Genomic DNA, 25210 nt, shown 5'->3' with positions numbered 1-25210 from the left:
TTTTATAAGCTGTTTTTATTTAAAGAACATTAAGACAGACCTTATTCCTGCAGCGGCCATGTTGCCATGACGTCACGCTCGAGTTGGGAAGCCCAGATGTTGTTGTCTTACTGTTATGCTTCATACTTTAATTTCAAAGTTTCCTGATTGCTGAGAAAGTACAAAGACAGGCGGGCATAAAAAACAAACACCCCAACATATCCATGTCTCCTCCTGGGCACCGTACAATCTGCTCACTAATGCTGCGTCTCTTATGTTGGCGCTGGGCAGCCTTAAAGGGAAAGGAAATAAGGAAAATCAGGGGTGGTGCCAGTTAGCCGAGCAATTATGTTGTGCACCCGATGTAAAGAGGCTATAGTTCGGTAACTTTATTGCATGAAATCCCCTACTTGCTCTCCTACCAGCATTTCCTGTCTCTCTACAGCTGTCCTTTCAAAGTAAAAGGCAAAAAATGCAGATAAAAAGAGCACGTGTCTGTACTTAAAGGCTTTATATGCAATTTTTTGATCCAGCAGATGTCGCCCTTGAGCACCAGCATGAAACCAAAACAATTTGCGCTGCATTGTTGTGTTAGCATGCTAATGCTAGTGATCTTTATTCTGCTGGTATCTTCACACTGCATGTAAATTTAGCTGAAATGAGCGTGATCTAGAAACACAGTTAAGCAGTGAGTACAGTATGTTATTCTTCTTTTCTCTAGTCTCTCAATTAAACAACTTTTATACACGAGGGGAGGAGTCAGCCGGCCGTCCGGGCGATGTAAACAAAGTGAAGATAGGACTCTGAAAACTCTGAAAACTTCACAGACAGTGGGACTCGGGTGTTACACCCATTGTAGACAGTCATGACTCACAGAGTTATTTTCAGAGGATAAACTTGATTTCTACATTTAAGAGTGAAAAATCACAGAAAGACTTTAATGACTGAAAACCACCACGACTTTAACCATATATATAAGTATTATCTGGATTTCTTTGAGTCAAAGCTCTATTATTCAAGAAACTGCTTCAAAATCAAACCCTATATAAGGAACCTGTTGCCTTGTTTCTCATGAAGTGTAGTTTCTTTTAAACCAAACTTTGAAACAGCAGCTTCTCCTCCACAGCTGAAACTAAATCCTGACTAATTGGCTGATACCTCCCGTCGAGTAAATTTGCTTATGACAGTTTTTAAGAAAAACATCTTCAGCAGAAATGATTTGGCACTTTGAGGCTCGTTCAAACACCGCTCTTATCTTTTTCTTTTTTCCTCCCACATGAACAGCTTGAACGTTGGACTCCAACCATTTTAATGTTTACTTTCAGTGAACAGCAAATGAATTCTCTCCCTCCAGTGGCAGGTCGTTAAATCTGTGTGTGGACAGCAGGTACAAAAAACTGTGGCGTCGGAGCAAAAAAAAAGGAGGATCATGGACAAAGCTTGGTTGAACTTTTTAAGAGTTTTATTTCAACTTGAGTTCATTTACAGCAGTTCCACTGGAGAGGAGAAACGGGTCTGAATGATCATCTAGCCACATTAAACCTATGGTCCTATCTACTGTATGTACAGGGAGGAGGATGCAGCAGGATAGTGCAGAAGGCACAGAGTTGGCTTAATACTCGCCTGTAAGCGCTACTAACATGACAGGAAGAAGAAAAAAACACACACACACAAAGTGAAATGGCAGCTTCGTGATGTAAAGCCGATGACACAGCGAGATGATGCAATAAAGGAGACTCCGCCCCTTAGTGATATAGTGGAGGAGTTAAAAAAAAGAAGAAAACTACAACAAGCGCAAGCATCTGCTCCTTAAAAAAGCAGCTAAGTGTGCACTTAAAAAGCAGCATGGTCATCTGAGCCTCGCGGAGCCCCGAGGTGATACGACAAGTCAGAGTTTGGATTTGTGAAGTTTTACAAGAAAATCAAAATAAGAAAGTGGACGATGTTAAGGCATATCGCAATTATACAGATGCATTTCTTACCCAAGATTAAAAAAACTCATCAAAAGGAGGGATAAAGAGGACATTAATGAGGAGGGTTTGGCATGCTTCATCTTCACCCTGACTGACCCAACCGTCCAATGAGAGCTGCAGGATCTTCCAATAAAAATAAAGGAGAGAGTGAAGCTGCAGCGTGAGAGCACAGGAAGGAGTGACGGCGGTTTGCATGCTTGAAAATGAAACAACAGGGAAAAAGGAAGACTTGTCCGAGCGTCATTTGATACAGGAGAAGGAGAAAAAAAAAAATCACAACTTTAAGAATCAAAACATCTTTCACTCATTCATGAACACACACACACACACACACACACACACACACACACAGATAAATCAAATCTAATGTACAAAGTGTTTGATGTAATAATGTGACACTGGTGCCACATGGAGGATAATAAACCTTATTATATAAGAACACCACTCGAACCCAAAACATCATTCAAGTAAAGCCTTTTTAAACTGGACAAAACAAACAAAAACAAATGTACATCCTGGTTTCAGATCACGTGGAATAGTTGCATCTCAGAGTTGGATTCTGCTGCTTATTGAAAAAGTACATTCAACAGGTACGTCGACGATGATGGAACAAAATGAAAACACGAGAGGTAAGGTCGATGTTTCAGAAATTATTATTGGAAAGGAAGTCGAACAGGACAGAGTGTTGAGGCGGACTTAGACTGTCAATCTCTGATTTCTCTTTTCAAGACTGAACGAGGAGCCGACACGACGTCTTGAGGACGACTTTGTGTGAATCGGACTTTAGACTTAAAACAATCGTATTCTAATCTAATTGGTGCATTTTTATTCTGTCGTTTTTTAAATTAAATGATTGTTAAAGTGAGACATCAAGATAGAAATGATCAAATCTTGGAAGATAATCTTTTTTTTATATCCACAGCTCTGGTGGCGTTTTCACACATGCACAAATCTCCTGAAAATATTTATGAACTTCGAGTATGAGCTGCATGTGTGAACGCAAACGGCCACATTTCTTTCAACCGACCCTACCCTGAAGTCTTCCTGCCTCCCCCCTGATGAAATTAGTGCGTGAAGTCGGGGTGAGCAAATGTGTGAACACAGCAGGAAAAATGATTTCTAGAAATTTGTGCATGTGTGAAAACCGCTGAGGAGTCGGGAAAATTCAAGTTAAACTTTCTAACAGTATGTCAGGGGATCTTTCAGTCTTCCTCTTTAGTATCCTTTAAGTACTAAACATTTGGTTGCCTAGTAACCACATTTCACAAACAGTCTAAATCCACCTCAATGCATCCAAACATTTCCCAAACTCTCGCCCCAGGTGACTTTTTGTTGTACCACAAAAATCACAAGAAAATAAAAAGAAACGTAACATAACATCACAGCTATATAAATATAATTATATACTTATATATCATCATTTTTTATAAAGGTTCCTAGAGTTCAAAATCAGACTTTCTACATGTGATATTGGACAAAGTAAAAAAAAGAAATCATCACAGGGGCAGAGAACCAAAAAATGTGCAAGAAATCTAAAAAAGAAAAAAAGGTGCAGGAACTATGCAAACACATGAGCACACCTTCAAATGCCTCCTCAAATAAAACATTTACATTAATAGGAAAATAAAAAAAGGTCACAAGTTTGATTTTTCAAACCACAGGCTCTTGAAAAATGGAAGAAACAAGAAGAGGAGGATGGCTGTAGAAGACGGGAGGACAGATATGGATCTCCCTGTGTTGTTTTTTTTTTTTAGCAAGCAGTCAGTCGCAGTTAGCAAGTCAGCCGTGAGTAAGGCAAGATAAAGTTCTGCTTCATCCAGGTGCAACGGAAAAAAGATGGAGTCCAACATCAGATAAACTGTGGGAAGCAAAACAAACGACAAAAACGGCTGCAGCAAATGAACGTAAAGAGCGAGGCAGGTGAGCGGCGATGAAGCCACGGAGGAAGAAAAAACAAAAAAAGGCAGAAACTCAGATTTTAAGTGCAGCAAATAAAAAAAATATCCTCAAAAACCACAGGAAGCTTTGCAGTAAATCTCAGAACACAACCGCAGACAATGGGACTCGTTACTTCACTGTCCAGACGTTTTAGAGAAATGTGCATCATCTAAACACTCCTCGCTCTGACGTCGCACATTCACAGGGAGCAAACAGGATTGTTAATTAGGTAATGCAAAAAAAAAACACAATTTGAGAGTTCAGTTTAATAAATTAAAGTGTTTGCATCGTTATCAGACGGGGTTTTTGTTCAAAATGTCGGGGGCGGAGAAAAAGTGCTAAATTCATACTTGCTTCCTCGCTGAAGCTGCAGCGATAAGTGCTCAGTGATGAGTTCATCCTTAACGGCATCACAAGCGAACATGTCTCATGAGAGTTAACGTTTGGCTTCTTATCGTGGGAGTTAGAAACGCCGCGATTACAGATCTGAATGCAACAAAGCGAGAGATAAACCAACTTCAGTGGTAGGTGGACCCCGTTCCATCCATCCATCCTTTATCTATACCGCTTTTCAAGTGCGGAGACGCATGGGGCTGGAGCCAATCCCAACTGTGATTGGACGAGAGGCGGGGTTACACCCTGGACAGTACGCCAGCCAATCACAGAGCGGACGTATAGAGACGGACAACAGGCAATTTTAGAGTCTCCAGTTAAACCTATCGAGCATTTCTTTGGACTGTGGGAGGAAGCCGGAGAAAACCCACACATGCCCGGGGGAGAACATGCAGACTCCACACAGAGAGGCTCCTAACAGACAGGGATTCAAACCAGGAACCTCCTTGCTAACCACTGCACCACCGTGCAGCCTTCCCCGTTTCCTCTTGTTTTTTTTAACCTGCTTGATAAATGAGTCTTGATGATATGATGAATGGCGGTGCAGTTCTTGGGGTCTGGCCTTCTGCTTTGATGGATGTACTGCATGTTCTGACATGGCACACGGGGGACTCGGGCAAAAAAAACACAATCGAATAGAAACAAAAAACAAACCAAACGAGAGAAAAAGAACAGAATATCAGAGTTCCTACAAATATTTACACGACAGATACAGGCACTTGTATATCTTTGGTTGGAGAAACCCAACATTGCAAGGATAATGCATTCACAGAGCTTTTGTGTCCCCTTATTGTATTTCCAAGGTTCACTAGGCAACTGGTATGTTTATTTTTTTAATTTTTTTTATTTCTTCTGTTTCTTGGAGTTTTGTCCGTCTCACAAGTAAGTTCTCACACATCTCTCGGGTGTCTGTTTAACCCTCTGACAACGCCACCTGAAACAGAAGACAGGAGGTTACTGAGAGAGTCACTGCGGCCCTGTAGAGAAACAAAAGAAGCATACCACCACCACAAACAGATAAAAGAGAGAAAGAAAGTGAAAGCAGAGGATTAAAAAGTAACAGAAATAATCATCTAAGTTTGATCAGATCTCCACCAGTATTTTTTTTTTTTTGATCCAGTAGATGTCGCCCTTGAGCTCCAGCATTAAACCAAAACAAACTGCTGTTTGGCCACGCCTCCTCCATACTGAAGCCTCCGCTCTCCTACAGAGACACACCTCCAACCCGTCTCCCCTCGCGTTCGCATGAAGGAGTTATCTAGTAACTTCGGCGATCAAATTAGCCGACTTGATGTGCTAATACCGGCCGATATTATCAGTTGGCCGATTCATCTTTCCGAGCCACTTCATGATTTCTAACTGAGGCGCTCATGACATGAACCGAGGCAACAGAACGGAAGTAACTGGTGAACAAAACGGGATAAAAGAAGAAGAAGAAAGCGGTGAAAAGAAGAGAGGAGATGAAGCATGATAGGCGGGGAAACTGTCACCAAGTTGCAGTGAATATATTTACATGGATTCTGTGCTTTTATTTTGAAGGAGCATTTTAAATTCTTCACTTATTCAGGTATCGTGATTCTCGCAATATATCAATAATCACAGAAAACTTGTATGGTGATATGATGGTTATTTAGCCCGCCCCACAGCTGCCTGTATATAAAACTGGTTAATTTTAGCTCTGTTGACACTCCATCCCCCGTGTGTGTGTGTGTGTGTGAGCTCTGACTCAGACAATGAGTCAGAGCTCTGTGGACTGCTGTTAGCTGGCTGATGAAAGGTGATACGTGAAGGTTATGTCGTCTGGTTTTTTTTGGGCTACCACACACACACACGGGGATCATTGATTACCTCTGGGAGCGAAATGCAACCACTCACCGATCAGGCAGAGTGAGGAGCAGCGTGTAACACGGTGTTCTTAGGTTTAAAGGGCTTATGTTTGTGCATCACTATCGATGAATGTGGGACTTTAATCTGCTTAAAAAATAACTATGGAAGCATAATTATTGAATATTTTTTTAAATACTTGATTTCATTCTTGTGCAAAAACCTTTCAACTTTAAACCTACGCACGATGAATCCTGTTAAAAAAACAATCTGTCATTTCCGGCTAGCAAACTAGTGGCTGTTTTGGAGATTGCTGTTGTGAATCTAAATAGTTTATTTCTCTTGTGATTTCCTTTTTAAACTGTAAAATGTATAGATATTAAAAAGTTGTGGTACAAGCATTAGGTAACCATCCTCAACCCTTGACGTTGCATTAGCCTAGCTAACCATATGCCATTTTTTGCATATGGTTATGCCAACAAAACAGGTTTTCAAAGTGCGTCTCACACAACAGATTTGACGGTTATTAAAATCAGGCTGCCAGGTTTGATCTCCTGAGCTTCCTTTTTGAGAATTTGTTCTTTGCAGATTTAAAACTCAAAAAGCCGAATCCTTCCCCGACGATTTATTGCAACCAAGCGAAAAGCTCCAAACACAACAAGAGCTGACTGAAGTCTCCTTTGCCCCGCCCCTGCTTATTGTTAACTTTGAGATTGCTTCATCATAGGTCCATGCAGTTTGCAGAGAAAGCAGAGAATCAAGATTTTGATTGGATAGTGTCTTGGACCAATCAGCGGTCGGTTGAGGCTCGTCTGAAACTACCTGTTCACGTCATAAAGCACTGCTGGTGACTGTTGTACCTTCTCAGGGCAGAAGTCGGGGTTGGTTTGTCGTACTTTGCCAGGTCGTCCCTTTATGACTGCGTAACAGAACATAGTGATGACCATGACAAACAGGAAGTAGCTCGTGTGCATCAGGTGCAGGTTGATGAGGGAACGGTCGTCCTGGAAAGAGTTAGAAAGACGAGAGTTAAATATCGTGGAGTGTACAGAACGAGCTACCTCACCTGAGCTACCTCACCTCCGACAGAACGAGCTACCTCACCTTTGACATTAACGAGCTACCTCATCTTTGTCAGAACGAGCTACCTCACCTTTGTCAGAACGAGCTACCTCACCTTTGACATTAACGAGCTACCTCACCTTTGACATTAACGAGTTACCTCACCTTTGACATTAACGAGCTACCTCACCTTTGACATTAACGAGTTACCTCACCTTTGACATTAACGAGCTACCTCATCTTTGTCAGAACGAGCTACCTCACCTTTGTCAGAACGAGCTACCTCACCTTTGACATTAACGAGCTACCTCACCTTTGACATTAGCGAGCTACCTCACCTTTGGCATTAACAAGCTACCTCACCTTTGACAGAACGAGCTACCTCACCTTTGACAGAACGAGCTACCTCACCTTTGACAGAACGAGCTACCTCACCTTTGTCAGAACGAGCTACCTCACCTTTGACATTAACGAGCTACCTCACCTTTGTCAGAACGAGCTACCTCACCTTTGACATTAACGAGCTACCTCACCTTTGGCATTAACGAGCTACCTCACCTTTGACATTAACGAGCTACCTCACCTTTGACATTAACGAGCTACCTCACCTTTGTCAGAACGAGCTACCTCACCTTTGACATTAACGAGCTACCTCACCTTTGTCAGAACGAGCTACCTCACCTTTGACATTAACGAGCTACCTCACCTTTGTCAGAACGAGCTACCTCACCTTTGGCATTAACGAGCTACCTCACCTTTGACATTAACGAGCTACCTCACCTTTGACATTAACGAGCTACCTCACCTTTGTCAGAACGAGCTACCTCACCTTTGTCAGAACGAGCTACCTCACCTTTGACATTAACGAGCTACCTCACCTTTGTCAGAACGAGCTACCTCACCTTTGACATTAACGAGCTACCTCACCTTTGTCAGAACGAGCTACCTCACCTTTGACATTAACGAGCTACCTCACCTTTGGCATTAACGAGCTACCTCACCTTTGACATTAACGAGCTACCTCACCTTTGTCAGAACGAGCTACCTCACCTTTGACATTAACGAGCTACCTCACCTTTGTCAGAACGAGCTACCTCACCTTTGACATTAACGAGCTACCTCACCTTTGGCATTAACGAGCTACCTCACCTTTGACATTAACGAGCTACCTCACCTTTGACATTAACGAGCTACCTCACCTTTGTCAGAACGAGCTACCTCACCTTTGGCATTAACGAGCTACCTCACCTTTGGCATTAACGAGCTACCTCACCTTTGACATTAACGAGCTACCTCACCTTTGACAGAGTGTGCTACCTCACGTTTGACAGAGTGTGCTACCTCACCTTTGACATTAACGAGCTACCTCACCTTTGACATTAACGAGCTACCTCACCTTTGACATTAACGAGCTACCTCACCTTTGTCAGAACGAGCTACCTCACCTTTGTCAGAACGAGCTACCTCACCTTTGACATTAACGAGCTACCTCACCTTTGTCAGAACGAGCTACCTCACCTTTGACATTAACGAGCTACCTCACCTTTGTCAGAACGAGCTACCTCACCTTTGACATTAACGAGCTACCTCACCTTTGGCATTAACGAGCTACCTCACCTTTGACATTAACGAGCTACCTCACCTTTGTCAGAACGAGCTACCTCACCTTTGACATTAACGAGCTACCTCACCTTTGTCAGAACGAGCTACCTCACCTTTGACATTAACGAGCTACCTCACCTTTGGCATTAACGAGCTACCTCACCTTTGACATTAACGAGCTACCTCACCTTTGACATTAACGAGCTACCTCACCTTTGGCATTAACGAGCTACCTCACCTTTGACATTAACGAGCTACCTCACCTTTGACAGAGTGTGCTACCTCACGTTTGACAGAGTGTGCTACCTCACCTGAGCTACCTCACCTTTGACAGAATGATCTACCTCACCTAGAAACAGAAAGGTCAAGAGTCATTCCATCTCTGTCATTTGTTGTTGACGATGGAAACAATGGTCTCTAGCTCCACTCTTTAATCCTCTGTGTGTTTGAGATCAGGTAACAGTCCAGGCACGTCATGTATTTGTTTTCAGGCTCACTGGACCGTTCAGTGCACAGTGGAGGCCCGACAATAGGATCATTGTTTAGCAGGAACAATCTACTGCCATCGGTATAGAACTAAGACCACGTGGCTTTCAGAATGGGCTCCATGTTCAGTCACATTTAGCTCGTCTTATAGGAGGGAGAGGGACGTATACCCCGCCTGAAGATTCACAGATGGATAATCTGAACTGGGGTTCTTTGAATTTGTTGCAACAACAACTTAAAAAACATTAACATTGAAACAGATTAAATGCAGGTCAGGGTATAAAATATAGAATACAATAGAATAGAATTACTTTCTTGATCCCAAACTGGGAAATTGAAAATGAAACATAAAAAGATAACTTCAAGTTCACTCGCTTAAGGTTCAAGTCATGTTGTTGTATTGAAGAAAATGCTGTAAAGTAGCTCTTCTATCCTAACCAGGATGCTGTTTTACAGGAAATCCAGTCTGTTAATTAACTTTTGAAACTCTGTTTGTCTCTATCCGTCTCCTTCTTCCTGCATCTCGCTCTATCCCACCATTCAAACACAAGTCTCAGCAGATCCCTCTTCATCATGAGTCTGCTTCAGCTAAAGGACGTTTCTCCTCTCATCTGTAACTTTGCTGAATGTTGCTTAGTAGAAGTGAGGACAAAAAGGCTTGTAAGGGGACAGCACTTCAGATATATATTCTGGGTCCAGACCGTTAAGTGCTTTAAAAGTCAGAATCAAAAACCTTAAAATAAAGTGAGGTGACTCACATCAGGCACGATGACTGTAAGCTTTGGGTTGAGTGCGTGGTACACCTTGCCGATGGCTCCTTTGTAACACCAGAAGGGGTTGTAGTCCTGACTGTACTTGGTGTCAGAGTCACGGACTGTGGTGAACACCTTGTACCAGGATGTGGCGTTGGTGTACGTCTCTGGTACGCAGTGTGGCGGCTGCCTATAAACCACAACAGAGAGGGACAGAGTTACTTACTGGAGTACTTTTTTTTCTAACAGTAACATGTGTCTCTAGTCTGTCTACAAACCCCCCAACGATGAGAAAAGTCTATCCTCTCCATCTTTTGCATGCTCCACTTTTCAGAAAATGTGTGCTCAAACAGGCTGTTTGTAGATTTTCCCTTCATGACATCACAAAGGGCAGTAGCCCCTCCCCCAGGTGGGTGACACTCCCACAGCTAGGTGTTTGTTCTGCCCTCTGAGTCTGACTTCTCACCGTAAACAATAGGACATGGAGCGAGAAAGCCCGAGTACACCCAAGCCCTTCCAGAGAAGGGGCGTGGTCAGACACAGCTCATTTACATATTTAAAGGTACAGACACAGAAACAGCCTGTTCTGAACAGGGCTGAAATAGAGGGGTTTATAAACATGATCAAATACAGGATCAAAGTGGATTTAGAACAAGAAACTTCACACACATGTTTTAGGGAGCTCTGAGAATTATTTACACTGGTTGAAGAGGAGGATAATATCTGACCTTTAATCTGGACACTTCAACTGCTTCCTAGAATGCAGCCTTGTTTTTAATATCAGATTAACAAAGCGTGATCTCTTGAAGACCAGTGGGACGACTTTTCTATCTTTCTGGGAAACTATTTGAGTTTGTAGAAGACTGCATCGAGCTGAGCAAGTTTAACATTACAGGAAACGACCAAGTTTTATTATGCAGCTTGGACGACTCGAGGGACTGACATACATTTCATACCGCTGACAACATCTGCTGCAAACATCTGTCATTCCATTTAACTGCTGCAAACTCTCATGTATGTTTTATTAAATGCAGTGCTGCTGCTCGGATCCAAAGAAAATAACATTATGAGTCATCACGTGATGGAAAGTAGCTAATTCCTTGTACTACTGTAATGAGAGTGGGAGGGGTCGCATACAGCAAGTACGACCCCGATGTCTTTACAGCAGCGCTATACAAGCTCAATTTATCATTTAACAACAATAACAAACCTCTATGCAGATGTCAGGAATAAACAGTATGTTCACAGTTTGGGCTTTTCATTTATATCAAGAATCCAATACCTCTGTGTTTGGCCTTTATACTAGTGGGACATTTTGTCTTAAGGCCCTGACACACCAAGGAGCCCTAGTTTTTGCGGTGTTTCTAGCTCCATCGGCCCCGGTTTGTCTTTTTTTGGCTGATTCGACATGTTGAGGGATCTCTCTGATTGGCTGTTGGGAGGTTTCATTTCTCTCCAGCTCTCCTCTCAGGTTCAGTAAAGCCCCTTGAGCATGTCTCTGTAGTCTCCATGCTTTCACCCATTAGTGTGGTTTCTCCTTATTTGTCTCCTCCACCTCTTCTTTTCTTTTTTCCACTAAAAGACCAAGAACTGACAACGCCAGCGCCATTTTCTACTTTTTATCAGACATTATTCTCCATTAGTGGGCGACCTGTAATACAAGTGGTGACCGACAGCGGTGTGAAAATGGTCTTCTCGTATCATGAATGGACTACCGCCCCCTGCTGGCATGGAGAGTTACTTCCTCTCACGTATGTGCAGAACGTAGGTGGGTGGTTGGCCGTCGGCTGTAGTCTTTGCGGTCTGCTTGGTGTGTCAGAGCCTTTATAGTCACAGGCCATTTCACCCACTGACTAACTTTTTTTTTTTTTAAAGATTTATTTTTTAATGCAGAGAGAGGACAGTGGATAGAGTCGGAAACCAGGGAGGGAGAGCGGGGAATGACATGCGGAAAGAGGCCATGGGTGGAAGCGAACCCAGGCCTACCGCTCGAGACTCAACACACGGGACGCGCATCCTAACCATTGTTCCATCAGCGCGCCCCACCCACTGACTAACTTTGATTGAACTTTGTAGGAAGAGTTAAACCCAAAACATCCGCTAAAGTGACAGGAAAGATTTGAGTGAAAAAGTTAGTTTCATTTTTGTACAGTAACAAAGTTAATGGCGGGCGCTACACACAGAGTTCCCCCCCACCCCCACCCCTCCACCCCCCCACCCCTCTGAGTCAGGGAGGCAGGCCAACTCACACTGTGACTGGAAAGATATTGTTGGCCGCCGTGATGGTCATGCAAGTGCTGAACACCACCTGCTCGCAGTGTCCGTGCAGCACACAGTCGTCTGAGTTCCAGGATACAGGCAGGGTGAACGTGATGTTTATTTCTTCATGGGCTTCCCGGCCTACACACAAACACATGAACACAAGAGCACATCAGATTCTTTACCATCTGAACATAATGAAGCTTCTCCACATTCATCTTTTCAGAGTGTTTTTCAGGGAGCTAGATCATTTTATAAAACCTAACAAATGACAAGACTGATTCTTCATGCTTATGCAACATAATCAAACTGTGAGGCAGGATTAGAAGATTATCTGTCAGACGGAGTGGACTCATGGGTGTGAGTAGAGATGGATAAAGTTGTATCAACATAATTGCTTATCCATGAGAAAGAGGGGGGGTTGACTAAATACTCCTTTGAGTTTACATGAAGGGGATCTAGGTAATTTAATCTACATTTAATTGATGTCTAAAACATCTGAAGGCTAATTGGATGGAAAGAAGAAGTTCTCATTAACGCCCCCCGTCTTTCCCCGTTACATCCAATCATATTATGTGTTCAGGACAGGCTGACAATGTTTCCTAACGCTCTTTTGGTGCATTCAAGTGGTGTCTGACAGGTCGGAAAAACGAGTTTACGAACACCTGCTCAAATCGGAAACAACAACTCGGAAACTTTGTAAAGAATGAGGTGCCCGACTTGACGTCAGAATCGTCCTCACATGGGGGGCAAAATATGTTTTGTTAATGTTAAAGTACTTTTTATTAATTCACATATTGCACATCAACTGCATGCAGGACCCTTCATGGATTTAACTTTTTAGGTTGCCGGCTAATAACACATTAATACAGAATATCCAGAAATTCTAACGCAACCTCTGGTTCACTGACGGTCTTATTTCAGAGATAAACAACCACTTGATTTTGTAAGGCTCCTATAAAAGAGGAAGTCCTCCTGGACAGTGTGCGCCCTGTGCAGAGAGGACTGTTTACTCTGAGGTACAAAATGGTTGCATAGATCCGTATTGACTTTGCTCATCTGCTCTCGTGGCTTAAAAACTTTGTGCCAAGGTGACGTGTTGTGTGCACACATCTGAGCTTGTAATAAGTTACCGTATGCCGCAGATGGAGAGACAAACATGAGCACGGTTTTCTGCTGAACTTGGTATATAAAGCATCGTTCAGTCAGAGACATATCTCTGATATCCAAACAGTAGGATTATCCACGTAGGTCAGAGTGAAAAACGAAGCAGGTTTTGAATGAATGTCATCAAAGGCAGAAGGTTAAAACCAACAGACACAGCCAATCTGAGAGGGATTTAAATCAGAGAGACGGGCTGTAAAAATGAAATGAACTGACCTTTAGTGAGGAATCTAACCCGGTCAGATTACATGAAGGTAAAGCCTTACTTTAGATTTGCTCTGTAGTCAAAGTCAAAGAGGAATCTCATGTTGGAATAAACATTTAATTTATTCTCTCAACAATCAGTACATTTAAATCCATTGGGTTAAAAAAAACTCAATATTTGACGACATGATGTCTTTAAAGACAACGTTTGATTCACGTCTAAAATGGATTTTGATCTACTTGAAGTGGAAGCAGAACCAAGACACAACCATCGAACGAGTTGTACCCACTCTCGTAAATTAAAAAAGTGAGAAACAGAAAACAGATTGAACACACTGACTGTGACAGAGCAGCTGAACACCCAAAGCTTTCTGTGGATGTCAGCTGAGTCAAGTTTGTCCAGACTGAAGCGTGATTTTAAATAAATTAGGGTTAAAATGTTTTATTTGTTTTTTGGGGGGGGCCTTTTTATGCCTTTAAAGGCGATTTTTTGATCCAGCAGATGTCGCCCTTGAGCACCAGCATGAAACCAAAACAACTTGCGCTGCATTGTTGTGTTAGCATGCTAATGCTAGCGATCTTTATTATGCTGGTATCTTCACACTGCATGTAAATTTACCTGAAATGAGCGTGATCTAGAAACACAGTTAAGCAGTGAGTACAGTATGTTATTCTTCTTTTCTCTAGTCCCTCAATTAAACAACTTGATACTTGATTTCTATTATATTTAAGTGTGAAAAAACTCATAATAAGCCTTAAATGTAGAGATGGGACAGTGGATGGAGGCAGAAATCAGGGAGAGGAGCAACAGATCGGATTTGAACCCAGGCCGTCTGCTTGGAGGGCTGCAGCCTCTGTGGGGCGTGCACACTAACCACTGGTCCACAGTCATCCGAGGGTTAAAATACTTTAAGGCAACATTGAATTTAAATGTCAAATGTCATGTTTTTATCAAAACCTGAACTTTTCTGTCGGGTATTGTTTGTTGCAACACTCTGACTTTCTTCCAGGAAGTAGAACGACATGAAACAAGTGTGATAAAAAAGTTTTACACAACAGGTTAGAGATGTTCATTTTGAATCAGGTACATGACTTAAGTTGTAAAAATATGTTTGATAAACAATAGGTCGGTTCATTGTGTCACCACAGCGTGGTTAGTGAACACTCTCTGGATTATTTGCTCCTCTCTGACGTCAAACTGGAAAAGTTTTGTGTGGACAAACTGCAACTGAGTTTGTTAATCATGAGCTTTGAGGATGTTGTTATAGATCATAAACATGAATCCACAACAGAAATAATCTGGAGTTGCAGCACTGACCCAGGTCTGAACACACAGACACACACACAGACACACACGCACGCACGCACGCACGCACGCACGCACGCACGCACGCAGTAACATTGAAGCGGTAACTTTTGTGTTTATTAGCAGCTAAGTCCTCTTTTTGTGTGATTAAATAAATCACACTGAAAATCAGTTCAATCTGTGGACATGTTGTTTTTGTGCACAAACTATCACATAGTGTTTTGTTATCGACAGGTATTAGCTAACAAAACACAGGTACTCCTGGAGGCGTCCATGATGCTTGTCCGACCTGCATCTGGAACGCAGTTAACGTGTGTGTGTGACGTCATTTAAAGCTCCGAGGTCCGAGGTCAAATGAACGCACCGTTGGATTTCTCCTTGAAGTTGTTTTAGAAAACTTTCACACAGAGTACCACCTTTAGTCCCGACCTGACGTAGCTGTATCTAACTCACTTGGACTCTTTTCCCGTTAACACAAACTCGTTCTGCTTCTGAACAGTACAAAAGAAAACGACCTACCAGACAGGCCGACCTGCTGCCCCAGCACCGTGGCGTACAGATGAGTGATATTGCGCGAGTAGCCTCCAAAGGGGCGCTGGGGGTCCAGCGTGAGGGTGATGGGGACCGAGATGTTGATGGGACCCGAGTCCTCCAGCAGGAGGGGGACCTGGGTGCTGGAGCGAGCCTGACCGCTGGTCACCACCATGCTCTCCGGCGTGGTCGACTCGTTCAGGCCGTGCTTTATCGTCTCGTTCTCCGACACGCAGAAGTCCAGCTCGTTGTAGCGCAGCAGGAAGGTGTTCCAGTCCTACAGAAGATATGTTTCCATCGTTAAGAGAGGAGACCAAGTCGAGATCCAACATTTATAAACTGATTATAGACGGTGTTTTTTTCTAGGCTGCGTAAACATATTTGAATGAAAATGACCGATATGACAAAGGAGACAGCAGACAGAGTGTTGGAGCATCAGAGGAACGTTTAGCAGGTCAAACCGGTGTGTGACTGTTGAAATGCTTTCCTGTAATGTATTTCACCTGTACACTTAGATCTTAGTCTGATTTGTACAGCGCCTTTCGGGAAACCCAAGGACGTCTGATTTGTATCTGGAGGTGCAATTTTGAAAAGCATTTATTTTTTACTATTCAGATTAATATGCAAAGGTTTATCCACATCCACTTCTAGTGCTTCCACACTTCAAGAAAACTCCTGAAAAACTCTGGATATTTCCAGGAGCAAGTCCGAGGGGGCTGATGTGAGAACGCAGCAGGATATTCTCTGGAGAATTCACCTCGAGCCAATAGGAGGGGGGATTGATGTTTATATTCTGTGACCGCTGCAGGCATAGAGTGTCCGCATGCGACCGCTACGATCTGCATGCATGTATTTAAACGGCTGCATTGTGTTTCCAGGTCTCCAGTTTGTTCTTCTCCACTCTTTTGTAGATATTGTGATTCTGTTGAACTACATGTAGCACTGATATAAAAGCAAATATTCTCATTATAGCGTCGTATAGCGCAGCCTTCCCCAAACTTCAGACTGCCGCGGCCCGCTTTGAAATACTCCAGGGCCCGTTATAAGACTACATCTATAACTTTGAGTTAGGTTAAATTATTGGACATGACAACATGATATTATGGTAAGATAGACACAAAACGTTTACTAAACATTATGTCCATGAATTGTCATGATAATCCTTCCTAATCACTTAAAGGGTTGTCTCATGGTAAATCATCATTATTGTGATATTTCTTATATTTTTAGGCCCGCCTGCAGTACCCACACGGCCCACCAGGGGCTGCGGCCCACACTTTGAGAAGCACTGGTAAAGCAGACGCTACCTCAGGAGACCTCCTCCCGTCTGAAAACAGCTCCATTACTCGATACCAGTCTTTACATTGGCATGTACATTAGAGCAGTTTAAAAAAGGGGTCAAAGGTCACATATAGCTCTCTCTGTATTTGAAGAAGACTTTGATTCCTTCATTGCTCTTCCTAATAAATGTAACTTGTAACATCACTTCATTTTCCCGGCGACACTCAGAAAAGTCTGAGTTGGTCAAAAACAGGAAGCGACAAGAGTTCAAACCGTTGCAGTAATGATTCCTCGCAGCATTAAGGTCACGAGCTGACATTTCAGCTGGTGCTCGAGAGGCACTTTATTGGAGCAGATGATATTTACTCCCTCTTCTCTGCGTGGCTGTGACTCACCTCCGTCAGCTCCGGAGACTTGATCTCCTTAATCTTGAAGAAATAACCGATGGTCAGGAAGGCAATGGCCACCGCGCTGACGCTGATCATAAAAATGACCAGCGGCGGACGGTTGTTGATGTAGCTTCTCAGGTTGTCTATAGGATTCAACAGGTACACCTGCACGTGGACAAATGAAACAATCATCTCATGAGTCATACGGGTTTCAATCAAACATCAGCGGTGAATAATCAGCCTTCACAAAGAGTCTTTAAGATCTTTGACTGCACAGACTTATGAAAAATATGCAGGTAATAGTTGCCCCGGCGACAGGACTCTCCGTTTTGAATATTTTAAAAAAGTGATACATCAGTGAAACGAGCCACTGGAATATGATTCATACGAGTGGCAGTCTCAGACAAAAGAAGACTGTGGTTAAAAGTTTAGAGTATAAAATTAAAGGGAGTGTAATTCAAATCTTCTTCAATACCTGACAGCGCACACGATGAGGTCACAAAGAGAGAAATACAGTCAAACTGTTGATGTTGTTCATCTGTGTGTAACTTAAAGCTGTGCTGAAAAAAAATCTATAAATCGTCATGTGGTCCTTGGAAACACATGTACAGCTGCAGACGCTACAGAATGGATCCGGCTGTAAAGCTGTGATGACAGAGAAGTCGACTGACCCATCGTGCCGTTCACAATAACATCATAGCCACAGCTCTGAGATTGAAATATTTGAATGTATACCATATTGTAGGGGTTGTGGGAAATACCCAGCCCAAACTTAAAGTCTTTATCTGTGATTCTTCTCACTTAAATGTAGAAATGAAGTATCTCCTCTGAAAATAACTCTGTGAGTCATGACTGTCTACAATGGGTGTAACACCCGAGTCCCACTGTCTGTGATGTTTTCAGAGTTTTCAGAGTCCTATCTTCAGTTTGTTTACATCGCCAGGACGGCCGGCTGACTCCTCCCCTCGTGTATAAAAGTTGTTTAATTGAGGGACTAGACAAAAGAAGAATAACATACTGTACTCACTGCTTAACTGTGTTTCTAGATCACGCTCATTTCAGGTAAATTTACATGCAGTGTGAAGATACGAGCATAATAAAGATCGTAGCATTAGCATGCTAACACAACAATGCAGCGCGAGTTGTTTTGGTTTCATGCTGGAGCTCAAGGGCGACATCTGCTGGATCAAAACATCACATATAAAGCCTTTAATGGACTCTCAGCATGGATGTTTCCGCTCTTTGTGTAAAATAATAATAAAATGTTTAAGAGAAAGGAAAAACAGTGCGATTCAGATATACCAAAATGCAAACATCCATATACACAACAAGTCACATATGGGAGGGGGGGGGGCATCATATCGGACAAACAGGAGGAGTTATTCAAAGGCTAGCGTAAAGAAGAGCGTTTGAAAAGAGGCCACAGATTGAGCCGATGTGATGGACGAGGGAAAGGCTGTTCCAGAGTTTTGGCAGCTTTGACTGTAATGACATGATGAGGCAATATTTGACAAAGCGATCTGTAAACACCAGCTCTACCAACCAGAGGTGAACCTGAAAACATGTAGCTGTGCAAATGTCACACTTCAAGACAATTAACTTATTCTTTATCTTTTTGTTTTTATTTTTACATTAAACTAAACACCAACCTGTTTCTAAAGACACACTGAACACTAATTCAACGGGACATTATGTGAGCTTCCTTTGCAAACACCGGTCACACAGGTGTGATTTATCAGGTTGTTTCAAGCTCCAAAGACCAAGACGAGTATTGGATCTATTGCAGGCTTTTTGCATCATTTGCTGAAGACCAAATTTAAAGACGACGGTGTGCTGTTGGTTTCTCAAAGTGTCATCTGTCTTATCATCTGTCTTATATGGAAATTACAGACGTGAGACTTCACAAAGATCTCACAATGGACTTCTGAAGATGACATTCAAAAGAACAAACGTCAGTGTCATTGAAATGCAGGAACAATAAGATGCTCTAATGAACACTGTGCACAATAAGGAGCTGTCAGACAGCAGGAGTGTGGAGTAGTGCGCTGTGTTTTTCCTCCTGACTGCAGCCAGGTGACATGCTGCTGTCAACCTTGTAGCTCTGCAAGCTAAGCTACCTGCCTGCCTGCCTGCCTGCCTGTCTGCCTGACTGGCCCTCAGACAATTGTTCCGGTGTTATACCAGGAATTGCACCCCTGCCGAGAAATGCATGCACCTTGCGGGACAATGCAAAAAAATATGGCATACACAATTTCCACACTGGCCGTGTTTTGCATCCACTCTTACAACACTATGCTGCCGTGTTTTGCATCCACTCTTCAGTTTACTCTACGCACACTTCATAGTCAAAACACTGTCTGCAGGTCACATTCACACAGGACGATGAAAATGCGTCTTCAGCGGAGTCTACACAACAAGAAGGAACCTTAATTAAGTATAAACTTCAGATAGGCTACTTTCTTTGTCATCACAGATTCCACCTGATCCAGGTTTCCAAAGGCACTTCCGCGAAGGTGCGTGCAATTATCTACAGGGATGCATTTCTCGACGTAACACCTGGATGTCACAGCAACGTGACAGTCGTGACATTTTTGAAGGATAAAACTGGTTAAACGAACAAACCAACACATGAGCAGCTCTCACCATTTTTTCTGTCGGTGCATGCGACGGATGCTAGCTTGGAGGTTTGTTGTGGGCCACAGTTTTGCTAGTCTGTGGTGCTAGCTTCCCTGCTTCGCTTTGCTTCGCTCGCGTCCCCTAGTCCCTCCTGAAGATACCGCGGAACAACAAAAGTCGGTGTTCGGTGGAGACAGCCAGACTTTCAGTGCAATCGACACCACGTATACTCCTTCCCATTCTTTTTGCTCTGTAATTCACTGCAGCCCTGGTGAGAAATATCTCAAGAAGAGTAGCGACTGGAACAGCGTCAATAATGTATCTGGGTCCTCCCTCCCCGCCGACATCTCCTCCGCGCATCCGCACTGCGCAGAAACGCAGCTCACCTCACTTCTCGCGATTATCGGAGGAAATGTGCGCAAGAAATAGTCCGTGCTCGCATTGAGTTCTGGTCACATCTACGCCTTTTACGTAGACAACCGCTGATGTGTTTCAGGCGTGTTTACAATTTGTTTAAAGCGGGCTTCTGCGGCTTTAAGGTTGGAGAGAAAGTGCAGCAGGGGGAGGGTTTTTTTTTTTTCTTTTTGCGGAACTGGCAAGACTGGTTTGACATGTGGTAACTATTTTATTAACAGATAATGAAGCCACATGATAGATGATAAAAAACAGTTTAGATTCCCTTAACAGCACTGGCTTTCCTGATGAACACCAAATGGAAACATTTAGGTTTTTCAGGACAAAAGATGTGCAGTGCAATGTTTTGTTTTTTACTATCATTTTGTGATGGAGTTTGATTTCAATAAATAGAATAGAATAGAATTACTTTATTGATCCCAAACTGGGAAATTGTGGCGTTACAGCAGTAGGTTATCCAAACACACAATATGAGTAAAAACCACAACATTAGCAAATCTAAACACAATATAATATTAAATACAAAGTAAATAAGCACTAAAAATATCAAAACTAAGAATGGGAATATAAACAACCAGGATTTAACTTAGCATTACTAGTCTTAAATATGAATTATTAAATGTAAATGTGCAAAAACAGAGTTGTAAATGATCAGTATTGACATAGGGAACTGTGCAATCAGTGATTCTATAAGTTAAAGTGCATGAGTGTAGATATGTTATCAGCAGAAACTATTCACAATAACGGCGAGTAGACAGACAAATGAAGTGAACAAATAAAGTAGACCACCCGCCTTTATATTTAAATATATATCTTGTTTGTGCATTTTACAATGACATATTGATGGTGCATACTAATCATTAGGTATTCTTACTCAGACTTTTATATGTATAGAATATATGGAAATAAGCAAATCAAAACTGCACTGTAAATCCACCATAAATACTCTTGCAGGTAACTGACAACTTTAATAGCAATGCATGACTGTTTCCTCATGTGACTGGCAAAGGAAAGGGCAATCAGGAAAATAGAAAGGGAGCAGAGAACCATCACCATCCTCACAAACCCCACAAAATAACACACTGAATATGCGGCAATCATGGTTACTGTTTGTATTTATTTTCCTAAATAAAGCATGAGAAAAATCTTATATTTTGCACTAATAATTTGTATATAAATGCACTTCTCCCGCAAAGCATGAATACAATTAATAATATAACAATAAAGCTCAAAAATAGTTATAAAACCCTTTATTTATATTTATTTATAGGTTCTTATTTGTACTTCTTGGGCTCATCCAGCAGGTGGTGCTGTTTGTATTAAAAGTCCATTCACGACCATACACTCTGGCTATCCAATCAGAATAGTTACTTTAATCCAAATCCCGCCCCATTTCGCGTGCTTGCCACGGTTGCCCATGCCGTGTACATTTTTCAAAAGCTGCCGCAAGTTAAAAGGATTTCACAGAGAGTTTCCGGTATGTTAAATAAATCCTACAAAATAAAGTTAGAACGGCACCTATTCTTACACTCAATTCTTTTTTTATTTTGTCTGATAGGTGGGGTAACGTAATGTCCGAGGTATATTACGGTTTCACACGCACATAAATATAACTTTAGTTCGCGAGTATTGCAATATTAAAACATTTTTCGCGTTGGCGTTTTTATTTTGAAAAAGCAAGCCCGGAAGTGCTTAATGTCCGTTAACTTGACACCGCTTAGCCGTTAGCTCACAACAATGAGAAGGTGCAGCGATACTAACCGTTCTTTCATATAAAACTAAGCTCCGACGAGGTACAGTAGCTTAATATTTGTGAAGATATCAGCAGAAAGTCAACACTTCTATCCTAGTTTTTGCATAATTTATTATTAGCCTGCCCTCTTGTTGTGTGTGGGACTTAGTGTGTAACGTCGATGCTAATGCTAATCAAGTAGCCAGCCTAACCATTGACTTCGTGTCACTAGTCGGAAAGTAAAACACACTTTACACTAATGTTTGACTTTACTGACAAAGAAGTAGCTGCAGTAAATGAAGACATTATCTGTACACATGCACGAAAAGTATTAGATAACACCTTACTAAACAATGAGTTATTATTAAAGTTATATAATTGTATCTACTACTTTGTTTACATGTTTGCAGGATCATTGGGCTGTAAATCATCTTACAGCAGGACATATTCAGACATGTTGCACACAGATTATATTGAATAGTTTCTGCTGATAATATGTTTTTAACTTATGTCAATACTGACCATTTACAACTCTGTTTTGCACATTTACATTTAATCTTTCATATTTAAGACTAGTAATGCTAAATTAAATCCTGGTTGTTTATATTCTCATTCTTAGTTTTGATATTTTTAGTGCTTATTTACTTTGTATTTAATATTATATTGTGTTTAGATTTCCTAATATTGTGTGTTTGGACAACCTGCTGCTGTAACGCCACAATTTCACAGTTTGGGATCAATAAAGTAATTCTATTCTATTCTATTCTATTCTATTCTATTTATTTTTATTATTATTATTATTATTATTATTATTGAATTAAGTTAAATTAAATTAAAAAAATTATTATTATTATTATTATTTTTTTTAAATTTTAATTTAATTTAATTTTATTTAATTTTATTTAATTTAATTTTATTATTTATTATTTATTTTATTTTATTAAGCAAATTGAGACACTGAGATAAAAACATGGAAAGTTATAGGATAGATTATCAGCGGGTCATGGTCAGACATGTTGCACACAGATAGACAGATAGTCAGTTGATATGGTATCAGCCTTACTTTAGGACTCGTAATTGTCTAAATCAATGTGTTCCTTTGTTTTTTTTTTAGGTTGTAACCCGCCCACTATCACCTCTGGATGCAGAGACAGCTAATTCTGTTGACTCAGAGGGCTGTTTGGATAGGTCGACAACTTCTTGGCACACTTATCAGGCCGTGGGGAGAGTGTAGAGCCTCTTCTGTGTCTTCATGCTTCAAACCTACAACTGGTGATTCGTTGCAGATTTTCAGGGACATCCATCCCTTCTCTGTGGTTATCCAAAAGAGAAGACTTCTCCAAAACAATCCTCCCCGTTTCTACCAACATCGGTGTTATTCCAGCGAGCCTGACATGTCAGAACAAAGGTTCATAGTGGAGTACGCCAAACGAGGCACCGCAGGATGCAAGAAATGCAAGGACAAAATCCAAAAGGGCATAGTGCGCATAGGGAAGATTGTGCCAAACCCCTTCAGCGAGTCTGCAGGAGAGATGAAGGAGTGGCATCATGTGAAGTGCATATTCGAAAAGCTGGAAAGGGCAAGAGCTACCACCAAGAAGATCGAGGACATCACAGATCTGGAGGGCTGGGAGGAACTGCAGGATGAAGACAAGGAGATCATCAACAAACATGTGTCAGGTACAGGTTCTTTAGGATTTATTCTGCCATCGCACAATTGGAACAGTTGTCGCTCGGGCTGGGAATCTTTGGGTGTCTCACGATTAGATTTCTATTCTTGGAGTCACGATTTGATTTAAAAAGATTCTGGATTTATGGTTTCAAAGTCTATTTTTGAATAAGTTCATACTTCAGGATCTCCTCCAGTCATCTGTGAGACTTGCTGAATTTCTTGCTGCTCTATTTGGCATTCTACTGTGTGAAAGAGCTAGCATTAACACTTAGCAGGGAGTGACTGATAATAGCCACAAAAAGGGAATTTATGAATATTTTTAAAATCTCTTTAGATAAGAATCTTTTTTTTAGATTTTTTTTAAATAAATCGATTTTTTTTCCAACCTCTAGTTGTCAGTCAATAAACCGGACCAAAGCAGTGTTGATACCATCTACAGTCCACAGAACTTCACCTTTCAGTATTATATCATTTAATTGGAATTTTAAAATTCATCCCATAATGTAGTTAAAGAGTGAAAGTGCATCACACATCAGTACTGCTCTGAAACAAGAACTCCTGTTTCACTTATTGTTTAATTTTTAATAAGCAATGGTTTGATAATGCTGTCCTATTCTTTATTACCTGCAGGGTGTGTCTTGCTCTTCACTGTTGAACTGTCAGCAGCATACCTGTTTAACCAGATCAACTTACGAGTCACCACGTTATATGACATGAAGGGTTGTTGTTACTGACTGCTCACTTTATTAAGAAAAGGAGCTGGATTTTATTAGTTATTTATATTTTTGATTTATTTAGGACCAAACATTATTTTACTGTAGTGCTGCATTGAGTCGTCACTAGTGTTGTTGTCGTGAGTGAACTAACTGAGACCAAGACATACCTGAGACCAGAGTGCTCCAAGACCGAGTCAAGACCAGGACCATGAATATAACTGAGAAATCATCAACTTGTGTGAAGGGGGCGTGTCACTCACTTAGACTGAAACATCTGGAAGGTTGCAGGTTTTACCGAGGGATAAAAATCAAACTACAAATTAATTGAAGTTATTAGTTATTTTAGAAAGAGGCGTTTTCCTTCTAATCACAGTAATGACTTGGAAAAATTGTGTCAGTTGTGGTCTTGACCGGTCTTGATTTAAAATCCGGAGTCCGCCCAGTCTGAGACCGAGACAAGACCGAGTCAAAGTGCTTTCAATTCCGAGACAGAGACCTTCAAAAAGTGGTTTTGAGACCAAGACCGATTTCTAGTTGTCACAATACCAGAATTTTTAACTCCAATACAAGTAAAGATGAATGTTTTGATACCATGGCAACAGAAATTCAAGTTGGCACCCAACATCGGCTAATTTATTATTTTTTAATTGACAGCAATTGCAAGCAAACTCCTTCACTCTGTCTAAAAAGCACAAATATGTTTGTATATGTGTCAAGTTTTTGTGCGATTTAGACAGGGCTCCTTGTCTTTCTCTAACGGCAGCTTTGGGTTAAAAAAAGCTTCTATTCTTTTCAATACAATTGATCATTTAAATAACGGAGGTCGTATCATTTAAAACATTTTATTAAAAAGTATCAAATTAAAATTTGTCTCCTGCAGTGAAGCCTTGCCATACAAATCTTTATTGTGTCCTGAT

At 41.5% G+C, this 25210-nt stretch overlaps 2 protein-coding genes across 3 annotated transcripts in view; one reads left to right on the top strand and one right to left on the bottom strand.

The window, feature by feature from the left end:
- Positions 1-1423: 1423 nt before the first annotated feature.
- Positions 1424-20122, bottom strand: tmem248 (transmembrane protein 248). 2 transcript variants are annotated; one of them, XM_020647124.3, is made up of 7 exons: positions 19787-20122; positions 17150-17308; positions 15462-15750; positions 12259-12409; positions 10016-10199; positions 6930-7111; positions 1424-5217 (listed from the first exon to the last, which is right to left on the bottom strand). In XM_020647124.3, exons 1-7 carry the CDS (start codon positions 19787-19789, stop codon positions 5160-5162), a joined length of 1026 nt encoding a protein of 341 aa, XP_020502780.1. In that variant the 5' UTR covers positions 19790-20122; the 3' UTR covers positions 1424-5159. The 2 variants fall into 2 exon arrangements, with proteins under 2 accessions (XP_020502780.1, XP_020502782.1); XM_020647126.3 differs by having other exon boundaries at positions 6968-7111.
- Positions 20123-21856: 1734 nt separating this feature from the next.
- lig3 (ligase III, DNA, ATP-dependent) overlaps positions 21857-25210 on the top strand; it is a 22655-nt gene continuing 19301 nt past the window's right edge. Inside the window, exons 1-2 of the mRNA XM_020647119.3 lie at positions 21857-21966; positions 23020-23585. Coding sequence (XP_020502775.1) covers positions 23048-23585 — 538 coding nt within the window. The 5' untranslated portion in view covers positions 21857-21966; positions 23020-23047. The remainder of the gene's footprint in view (positions 21967-23019; positions 23586-25210) is intronic.

Source organism: Labrus bergylta, chromosome 14 (assembly GCF_963930695.1).
Source record: "Labrus bergylta chromosome 14, fLabBer1.1, whole genome shotgun sequence".
In the NCBI taxonomy this organism is placed as follows: domain Eukaryota; kingdom Metazoa; phylum Chordata; class Actinopteri; order Labriformes; family Labridae; genus Labrus; species Labrus bergylta.
The sequence above is the reverse complement of the archived record's forward strand: the minus strand, read 5'-3'. Positions and strand labels throughout refer to the sequence as shown.

What these genes read in the sequence shown, in the direction of transcription:
- tmem248 (XM_020647124.3), bottom strand. An exon ending in AGTCTCCGGAGCTGACGGAG is followed by an intron (nt 15,751 to 17,149) that starts GTGAGTCACAGC and finishes TATCTTCTGTAG; the next exon opens with GACTGGAACACCTTCCTGCT. An exon ending in GCAGCAGGTCGGCCTGTCTG is followed by an intron (nt 12,410 to 15,461) that starts GTAGGTCGTTTT and finishes GTTTGTGTGTAG; the next exon opens with GCCGGGAAGCCCATGAAGAA.